Source organism: Anguilla rostrata, chromosome 18 (assembly GCF_018555375.3).
Source record: "Anguilla rostrata isolate EN2019 chromosome 18, ASM1855537v3, whole genome shotgun sequence".
NCBI classification, from domain to species: domain Eukaryota; kingdom Metazoa; phylum Chordata; class Actinopteri; order Anguilliformes; family Anguillidae; genus Anguilla; species Anguilla rostrata.
In genome coordinates, this window is record NC_057950.1 from 2,714,158 (window position 1) to 2,724,420 (window position 10,263).

General features: G+C 47.3%; 1 protein-coding gene across 3 annotated transcripts; it reads right to left on the minus strand.

Annotated features, from left to right (window-relative positions):
- Nucleotides 1-745: 745 nt before the first annotated feature.
- On the minus strand, nt 746-10,238 carry rtkn2 (rhotekin 2). Of its 3 annotated transcripts, none has more exons than XM_064316836.1 (12): nt 10,028-10,238; nt 8,078-8,280; nt 7,636-7,694; nt 7,036-7,089; nt 6,615-6,732; nt 5,880-6,080; nt 5,219-5,313; nt 4,730-4,836; nt 3,797-3,925; nt 3,348-3,519; nt 2,350-2,457; nt 746-1,984 (listed from the first exon to the last, which is right to left on the minus strand). In XM_064316836.1, the coding sequence occupies exons 1-12, from the start codon at nt 10,169-10,171 to the stop codon at nt 1,218-1,220; spliced, it is 2,157 nt and encodes a 718-aa protein (XP_064172906.1). In that variant the 5' UTR covers nt 10,172-10,238; the 3' UTR covers nt 746-1,217. The 3 variants fall into 3 exon arrangements, with proteins under 3 accessions (XP_064172906.1, XP_064172905.1, XP_064172907.1); XM_064316835.1 differs by having other exon boundaries at nt 3,797-3,928; XM_064316837.1 differs by lacking the exon at nt 10,028-10,238 and adding an exon at nt 9,358-9,483 and having other exon boundaries at nt 3,797-3,928.
- Nucleotides 10,239-10,263: the final 25 nt, after the last annotated feature.

Consider the following 10,263-nt stretch of genomic DNA (forward strand, 5'->3'; position numbering starts at 1 on the left):
GTCTTTAACTGCATTCTCCTCTTGTGAAGTATGCATACATTCAGTCCTCTCTCTCTCTCTCTCTCTCACACACACACACAGTGATCCAAAACTGTCTTTTGCAAACAAAGCATTCTCTTGTGTGACTGGAATGTTAAACCTGGAGAATAGTTGGCCCTGCATCTTTACTGCACCGCCTCGTATCTGTACAGTGGAGTTCCTGCTGCAGTTTGATTTTAGCGCCACCTGCTGGTCCAGAGCGTGCACTGACGTTATTTGCACCCATGGCAGCCAGCATCTCTTGATTAATTAGTCCAGCAGCAGCTACTTAACTGGGAGAGATTCTGACCGGCAGATAAGTCCCCCAGATGGGCTTATCGGTTGGTAAAAATCTGTTTTAATTAGCCCTGCTAAAGTTCTTCTGAGTTGAGAAATGTGCTTTTCCTCTCTAACTGTCAGTGTTTGGAGTATAAATTCTGGACAGATGTTATGCAGCCCCTTCCTTATATGATGTAATGTTTTCTTATTACCTCATAAAACCCCGTTCTTGTATGATCTAATATTTTTTATCTGGCTGGCCTTGACCAAAAAAAATAATTAAAATTTTTTTGCATCTGATCATCACAAATGAGGCTAGTTTTTTTCTGATGCCCGAATGCAGTTGGCCTTTTCCCCCGATGGCTTTCATGCTCCAGTGAGTGTCATAATAAACCATCACTGTTTAGCCTTAGTGAGGGCCAGCGGCGGGTTCCAGCAGTGGGTCCCGTTTGCAAGGACGACATGACTGAGCTATTTATGTGGAAGGGCCAGGAAACGCCTCATCCAAGGAATGTACCGTTTACACAACGGTCAAACAATAAAAAGACTACACAGGAAAATCTGAAATGAAGGAAAATTAATTGCACATCTTCCTGCTATGGACAACTATACATTCACAGTACCTCCGTTAACACAGCTTATACTAATTTCTCACGATACGTTTGTTAAATTCTGTTAGTTCATTGTAGTACACAACTTAATCTTAAGCTAACATGCTAAATAGCCTACTGAGGCTACCAGTCGGTTTCTAAAGTGTATAATGCATAACATTTTTTAAAATCCAAACGTTTTTAGCCATGCGGATGCAATTATTAGTTGATCAACAGTTTGTGAGTTTCACTGGTTCAAGGCAGCATGGATAGGATGACATAAGTGGTGTCAAGTGGCGAGTGGTCTGTCCGTGTTGAGTGTGATCAGTTTCACCAGCCTTTGGGATTGATCTTCTCCCGGAAGGACTTGCGCGCGTGGCGGGGGGCGGGGGCCGGCTTTGGGGGGCGGGGCGGCGGCTGGTTCTCGGAGCCCTGCGGGCGGACGGGGGCGGGCTTGTGGGCGGGGCCCTGGCTCTTCTGCAGCTGCTGGATGATGGCGGAGAACTTGGCGTCCAGAGAGGGTCTGCCGGTGCGCGCGCCGTGCTTCCTCGGCTTCTGCTCGTCCTGCTGGAGGGCGCCGGCTATGTTCGGGGCGTAGGGGGCGCTGTTGAGCGGGGTGTAGGGGGCGTTGCTTATGCTTGAGGCGTAGGGGGCGCTGTTTATGTTCGGGGCATAGGGGGCGCTGGTTATGCTCGAGGTGTAAGGGGTGCTGGGTATGTTCGGGGCATAGGGGGCGCTGGTTATACTCGAGGTGTAAGGGGTGCTGGGTATGTTCGGGGCGTAGGGGGCGCTGGTTAATTTCGGAGCATAGGGGGCACTATTGAGCAGGCCGCGAGGGCTGCTGTTGGGGGCTGGGGAGTAAGGCTGCTTATCGGGCGGGGGGGGCGGGGCACGTCTCTTTTTGGTGCCGCCGCGGTTGGGGCTGGGGGAGAGCACGCTCTTCTGCACCACCAGAGGGCGGGACCCCCCGAACAGCGCCGACCAATCGGGGGCCTCCGTTTCCTCCTCCTGCCCAATGAGGAAGCGGCCTCCAGTTTCCTCTATCTTGTTGTGGATGATGTCTGTGAGGCTTTCAAATTTCCCCGGTGAGCCGATGCCTGTGGGAGAAACAGCGTGGCGTGTGGTGTGTACTGAAGCTGTGACAGTATCCCATGATCACATGTCAAAGAGCACACCAGTGCAGCACCGTGTATGATAACCGTGCTGAATATTCAAAAAAAACCTGCTTTGGTCACATGCAAGATGACTGCTTGGTTTTGCTCAATCACCTCTAACTCAAATCACTTCTCAAATTCAAATTAAAACTCAAATAACACTTTGGGCTGGTTTCTCTGAGCCTACATCTTAACTGAATTTTTCTTTTAGTCTCGGACTAGGATTAGTCCATGTCAGGGAAACCGGTCCTTCAAGCGAAAGTTAAAGAATATCAATATTTAGGCTGGCGTGGGTAAAGGGTACTCACTCAGATCGTTGTAGACCGAATCGGCATGCCTGGCCTGGAAGAGCGGTGGTTTCCTTGGAGACAGCACCTCGATCTTCATCAGCTCACTGCAGCAGTGCTGCCATTCAGCTGGAAGAGGGAAAAAGCCACGGTTACCACAGCATCGGCCCTCTCCGTGGAAACCACCCCGGTTACGACAGCATCGGCCCTCTCCGTGGAAACCGCCCCGGTTACGGCAGCATCGGCCCTCTCCGTGGAAACCGCCCCGGTTACGGCAGCATCGGCCCTCTCCGTGGAAACCGCCCCGGTTACGGCAGCATCGGCCCTCTCCGTGGAAACCGCCCCGGTTACGACAGCATCGGCCCTCTCCGTGGAAACCGCCCCGGCTACGACAGCATCGGCCCTCTCCGTGGAAACCGCCCCTTGGTCGTACAGGTGATGCCAGAAACGGGCACACGGTCGCATTGGTCGTACAGGTGCACAGTCATGGTCAGGGCTCACCTTGGTCGTACAGGTGCACAGTCATGGTCAGGGCTCACCTTGGTCATACAGGTGCACGGTCATGGTCAGGGCTCACCTTGGTCATACAGGTGCACAGTCACAGTCAGGGCTCACCTTGGTCATACAGGTGCACGGTCAGGGCTCACCTTGGTCGTACAGGTTCACAGTCAGGGCTCACCTTGGTTGTACAGGTGCACAGTCACGGTCAGGGCTCACCTTGGTTGTACAGGTGCACGGTTGCAGTCAGGGCTCACCTTGGCCGTACAGGTGCACGGTCATGGTCAGGGCTCACCTTGGTCATACAGGTGCACGGTCACAGTCAGGCCTCACCTTGGTTGTACAGGTGCACGGTTGCAGTCAGGGCTCACCTTGGTTGTACAGGTGCACGGTTGCAGTCAGGGCTCACCTTGGTTGTACAGGTGCACGGTTGCAGTCAGGGCTCACCTTGGTCGTACAGGTGCAGTCACGGTCTGGGCTCACCTTGGTCATACAGGTGCACGGTCATGGTCAGGGCTCACCTTGGTCGTACAGGTGCTGCCGGAAGGCCTCCATCCAGGCCTGCAGCTGCTCCCTGCTCTCGGCTGTGAACACGCCGCTCTCTCCCGCCGGCCCCGCCCCCGCGGGGTTTATTATGGTCAGGCTGTCTGAGCCCTTCCTGTGGTCCTTATCCACCAAGCGTGTCCGCGTGTCCTGCACAGAGGAGAACCGTTTCATCCCCGGAAGCACTCAAAATACCAACAGCACAACCATAACTGCAACCACAAACACCACAACAAAAACAACAACAACCGCAGCAGCAGCAGCAACAACGTGTGGTTGTTGTTTATTGGAATTGGCACTGCATGGGGATGGTCAGGGTGGGCTCCATTTTGGATCTACATTTCCTACATTTTGAGCTTACCTTGTTGATGGGAATGGTCAGGGCAGGCTCCATTTTGGCTCAAAATTTCCCTTGCTTTGAGCTTACCTTGTTGATGGGGATGGTCAGGGCGGGCTCCATTTTGGCCTGTATTTCCTCTGGGGAGTAGTAGCAGGCCAGGCACCCGGCTCTCAGGACGCAGTACAGCGAGCAGCACCTCATCACGCCCCCAACGTTCTGCTGAGCATGCCAAAAGCACCCGTGTTAATTCATCAATCGCATCAGCAGGGAAAATCTGAGGCTCACACACTTGTAGCAGTCACCAATATCCCATGGCGCTTGCTAATTAGTTTCTTTCAGTACGCATTATTTCGTTTTTCGCTTAGTTCGATGTTTCTTATCGATTTCGTATTCTCTCAGTTCGAAATTCCTGTGGCTCAGTGGTTGATTGCAGGGCTATGAGGATCAGCTGCTGATCAGTGCCTTGGAGACTGGCTGTTAATTGATGATTGAGAGCAGCTGTTGTGCATTCTTCTCTCGTCCAATCAGGATGTGACAGCACCCTTCCTGTTGGCCTTAAAACAGGCCGGAAGTTGCATATCCATTTATTTCTGATCCTGTCATGCTCATGTCAGCAGCCTCTATGAGAGGAACGCTATTAGAACTTTCATTTGAGAGTTTCATTGCTCTAGTTGTCAGACTAATGGAGGACTAGTAGTGAGAGTATTGGGAAGCCTAGCTATTTTCAAGGTGTTGCATTTATTAAAAAAAACACACCTTTGCTAGGTGAACGGTGCAAGGGTAGGGTAACAGAGTTAGCTTTGGCTTATCCATTGAAAGTTCAAATGGTTTGCCTAGCTCTTGAATTTAGGTTTTGTTTTTTTTTAAGCCACAAAACCCTCCTTATCTACCTAATTCCTTTTGCAATGATTTATATGTTTTATTGTGCTGTTCTCAGATGGTAAAGCCAGAGATTCCTCAGGATCTTAAGGGTGTGCAGATTACCTGCTGGGCTAGCAGTGACTCAGGTGTGCAGGTTACCTGCTGGTTGAGGAAGCCGCTCATCATTTCCTGGGTCATGCAGTCTGGCTGGGCCACCAAGCGGCAACAGAGGCTTCCGTACAGGGGCAGCCAAGAGGAACACTCGGCTAGACCCAAACACACACACACACACACACACACACACACTCTTATTCAGCAGCACACTCGACGCCTCTGAATAGTTTTTCACTTTCAAGTGACTTGAAACTAAAAAAAACTGATGAGTTCTGATGTGAATTTCCTGCCATTACATTCTGAACGGGTGTCAAACGAAACATTTTGTGTCCACGATGCCATCAAACAGTATGTGATTGCATCCCATTTTAAAAAACTATTTGTGTGAACACCATTGTAGCATGGTCTTCTTACTGATGGCATGCATTATGCAAACTTTGTTCACAATGACCACTGTGCACAGATGGGTAAAAGAAGAGTTTTAATGCCTCCAGATTTTATACATTTTTTTATTTTCCCGTGCAGCGGTCTCACCGTTCTGTGCGACCATGAGCGAGTGGGACTGGAATGTTCCCTCCGCCTGGGCCAGGCAGAGCGTGGTGTACGCCAGCAGGCTGTACCTCGCCGCGCTGGAACACAAGACGCACGCGCCCGTCAGCCCTGCCAGAGCCCCGCCCCCCACACGCCGCTCGGCATGCTGGTCTCACAACCGCTACGTTCACGCTCAAATCAGTCGCGTACTGACAGGCAGGTAAACGTACAGGTGATGCACGGACTATAGGAACATTTAATTCAGGGTAGTAGTGCGGTACAACGATTAGGTAACTGGGCCTTGTGACTTTGCAGAGGTTGCTGGTTCGATTCCCAGGTGTGGAATGTTGTAGCACCCTTGAGAAAAGTTACTAAACCTGAATTGCTTCAGTAAATATTCAGTTGTGTAAATAGATTCTAAGTAAAAAAAAAAAATGTAAGTTGCTTTTGGATAAGTCTGATAAATTAAACAAATGTAATTTGGATCTGCTGTGATGAAATTAAAATGGAAGGAATTCATTCAGGACTCCTAAATTGCCTTTTAAATAACATCCTATATTAAAACACTGTTTGGCTAAGCCTCGGGACAAAAACCAATGAGACGAACTCCGTCATATCAAGGCTGACGTAATGTAACTGGCGAAGGGGGGCGGGGATTTCTCACGGGGATATGGGATGGGACTGCAGGAATGACTCCGGGTCTCCTGCCTCCAGCAGGGGGCAGAGTTTTTTCCCGGAGGCCTTGCCCAGGGAATTCCGCAGCTTCTTAGCCAGCTTCTTTGGCGTGTTGACCAATGACGCGTCGTCCTCCACGGCGCAGCTGTACAGCTCCAGCGTGAGCTCGAACTGCGGCCGAGCGTCGGAGCTGCAAGGGGAGCACACGCGTGTGTGTGAAACGCGAGCACACATACACACACACACACACACACACACACACACGCGTGTGTGAAATGCGAGAATGCTGGGCGGGTCGCCCCCTGCGCTGAAATCACACCGTCGCCGTGGAGATTGACGGCCGCAGTGAGGGCCTGTCGAGGAAGGCGGCCAGAAACGCCGTCCGCTCCTGAAGATTCATTCATTCATTCATTCATTCATTCATTCATTCAGATCTGACTGCATTTACGGCTGGTGTCACAGGGAATACATACAGAGCAACATTTCACTGGAGGCCCCTTGACTATTCAATCACACTTTCATTTGCTGCACACATTCATATGACAGAAAGGACAATAAAATAACCATTTAAACTATGGATCAGTTTTCTATAACACTTGTAAGACTTGAAACATGTGTGACCAGTCAAGTATCAGCTATTGATATTGGTCTACTTGTGCAACATGTAAATTCCACTTTGTGTGCCTATAGATCCATTCAATAATGTCTCCAACTCGATACTTACAATATCGTTAAGCCCTCAAAGCAAATATCTGTTGCAGATTTATCCACCACCACCATTTCTGTGTCAAAAACTTCTGCTCCAATTTTCATCAGGCAAAACACAGCCACTCGTCTGGAGCCTATAAAAAGGATTCATGAATGCAAGGATTAAAATGACACAATGAGGCAATGCTAAAAATATCACACTCATTTCAGCGATATCATTACATAAACTCGCCAGGGACGATTCCCTCAGCAGTCTCTGTAAAAAGGTCAGAAGATAGGCCAGAATGAAATTCAAACTGCTGCGCAGAAACAGATTACTCTTTCATTCAGTATGAAATTTGTGAGTACCAGGGTGGAAATGGTTGAGGTGTTTTCTCTTTATATGGAAATAATTCAAGTTCACAATTTTTTACTGAAAACAGATCAAAAGCGCTTACTTCCTTTGTTGCTGAAGTGGTCAGAGTCTTTCCACATCAATGGTATTCTCAGCCCTGGAGAGGAAACGAAAAGGACACTATGCTACATTACACTGTTTGGCACGTCTGATAAATTATTTGTCACTGTTTTAAAAATACAAATGCGAACACAGAGAGATTGATCTGGAAGGGAGAAGCTATTGTACCCAGTTCATAATTTTGTCTCTAAGGGTTTTTTTTTCCCCAGGTACACCTGTCTGGTCCCATTCTCCCAGGTTACATCCATGCCACTGTCACACTTCCGCATTACACTGTAAACTGTAAGCCTGTTGTAAAAACTGTACACCAACTGACAGATTTTTATTCTTTGCACACCGTCGCAATTGTACAGCCATTTTAATTTCCCAAGGTGGAAGTTCAGCTAAACACTAGTAACAAAAGGCAGCAAACAGACCTGCTGTTCAACATGCAAGATGGCATGAACCATCTGTGTTTACTGCCAAAAATATGTAAACAAATACACGTGCAAAAGTAACATAGATTATTCCTTGTTAATTACACCATTCCTTGTTCTCGTTCAGTTTTAATTGGGCTTCAAATGTCATATTGCGCTGACTGTACCTGAAAGGGCAACTTTCCCCCTGCATGGCACTCGGTCCTCAGAAACTGGATCTGACAACCTGCAAAACACGAGCAGGAAGCTCACCTGTGCTCAGGTCTCTGCATATCAAACACCAATATAAACACACAAAAGTATGGTTCCACTGAAAAGAGCAATGCGTTGCATCAGAGTCACCCTGTTCCTGGAGATCTACCGTCCTGTCTGTTTCCATTTCAACCCTAATTTGGCACGCCTTTTCTACTCAATAGCAGATCTCTAGCTGTGGAATGAAGTGTTCATTGTTAGGATTGGAGTGAAAGCCAACAGGACTGTCGATCTCCAGGGACAGGGCTGGACGTCCCTCTTGTCACATGAACAGTATAAAAAGCAGACTACTTTTTTTTAGGTCTAGAGTAGCCTCCATCCACTAGGGGGCGCTGTTCTATATGAATAGACCCTCACCTCCTGTGAGCTGCGGCCTTTGCATCCAGATGCTCCTTCCTCTTCTGCAGCTCGGCCATGTAGGCCTTGATGCGGGTGTTGCAGGTCAGGAGGCTTTTTGAGGCGTTCAGGATTTGGTCTCGTTTGGTGCTGGCCACCAGTAGCTTGTACGCTCCCTCTCGCATGCGGACTTCGAAGTCTATCTTCTCCTGAATACTGCTATCCTGCAGGCCCCAACCCCCAAATATATATATATATACACATACATATAGACACAAGCAAATGCAGCAGCATCTGCCTCTCAGAATTCCAATGGAACAGATGGCGGTGTATTGCGGAAGAGCGTACACTGACAGGAGAGCGCTCAGCCAAAGACAGTAGCTCAACTAAATGAGTGAAGATGAGGGGGGTGACTGGTGGAGTGTATTTGTGACAATGTCTGAAGGGGAATAAGATTTTACATTTTGGAACAAGTTTAGTGCAGCAAATCTCCAAAAAAACACCATCTGTTCACTTACATAGAAGGTTACATAACAAACACAGAATAAACATGAAGGTATGGGATTTTTTCCCCTAAAAATCATACCTAATCTGCCGAGAGTATAACAGTACATATTAACTTTAGTGCAGGAAAAAATGTAAAAGAACAGTGGCATATAAACACTGCAGCTCTAAAATATGTCACTGAGAATGTGACTCATCTTCGATTAATTTTAATAACCACGTTATTCTCATTTAATCAGTCAGTGCGCAGGCGCAATTAATTTCTAAATCCAAAATCACAACAGAGTAAGCCGAATGAGATACGTACGCATGTGAGTATACGCGACATACTGTACATGAAATATGACGTAAAACAATAACATAAAACAGAATGACGTTGATGCGTGCGTGCTTGTTTGTTGGGGGTGGGGGACTGGGAGTGGAAGTGGGGTTCTGAATGCGAGTCCAAACACAAAATACATCTAGAATCTAGAGTGAACTAGTGTTAAACCGGTGTTATGATGATGTTTATAACAAATCAAATCACTTCGTCCTAAACATGCTAGGTCAGTTTTTTAAAAATAAATATTCTCTTTAATGGAATATAACCTGCCAACTATACGCCACGAAGTAGCCTATAATTGAATCAGTTTTTCTTTTCAGTTTTTTTCTGACAGAAATTATGTGGAGCTGAGCAAGCTGAACCTCGCTTTGGGTTAGACTGCACTGGATTTCATTCCTACTACAGTGTAAATGCAAAAATACCCAAAATTTTGAAAATAACCATCATCATGCACCTTCAACACAGTTTTTTCTACCTTTATTTTCTTAGATATCTGTCGTATGTACAACAAGTTCATGTCCTCTACAATCTGAAGAGTGTCATTCAGACTTGTACACCTTTTCATGAACTTTCCCTGTAAGAACATTTTAGTTTGATGTTAACGGAAAAACCAAAGAAAACAATTAAATTACATGAACGTTGAAATTGCATGGATTGGTTACAGAGCAGACTATTTTCACATACTGAAATGTAAAAAGACCCTTTGTCCTTAGCTTCTCGGTTTACATCTTCACCGATAAGATTACAGACGGCTATAAACGGCGGAAAATAATCAGAGCTACTTCATCAGCTCAACAAACTAGCGAAAGGCTATAACAACTACCACCAATCGCCCTCATTCGCTTTTGTGCCAGCCCGAAACTGCTGAAAACGTTGCTCTTCTACGGGAGAAATATTACAGGATGCTTTTGCATTCATGCATTTGGACATTTTGTACATTTGAGTAGTTGTGTACTCCTGCATTAATTTCTTGGGCACAACATAATCGCAAAGGAAAGAAAATCAAGGTACAGTGGGCGTAAACGGTTTCGATATGACAGAGTATTCCCTAGCTTGTTCGTTAACAGTAACTCTTAGGAACCCGCAAACTTTTTCATAACTAAAGCTAGTTTTCTAAGAGATTGGCTAAAAAGAGGGGGGGTCACCTCATTTGGTAGAAGTACTGTGCTCTGTCGGATCTTCTTTCTTTTTATCTCCATACCGAGGGAAGAGCAGGACGATACAGTAGCCCTGGCCCGTTCGTTCCTGCGGAAGTTTTGAATATCGCGCGGACCATCCATACTCGCCATTCGCTCAGCGCTGCCCAGGCAATAAACAGAGAACAGCTGCCTACGTCTGCAGCGTCACTGAGCCGAGCAAGGTCCGCCTCCCGGAGTCCACA

Bases quoted from the DNA above. Each gene is read 5' to 3' on its own strand.
- rtkn2 (XM_064316835.1), bottom strand. From the start codon at position 10,171: ATGGCGAGTATGGATGGTCCGCGCGATATTCAAAACTTCCGCAGGAAC. The intron at 6,081-6,614 runs GTAAGTATCGAG...CTCCCCTTGCAG, and splicing joins TTTGAGGGCTTAACGATATT to CTCCGACGCTCGGCCGCAGT. The intron at 3,929-4,729 runs GTAACCTGCACA...TGGCATGCTCAG, and splicing joins GCGGCTTCCTCAACCAGCAG to CAGAACGTTGGGGGCGTGAT.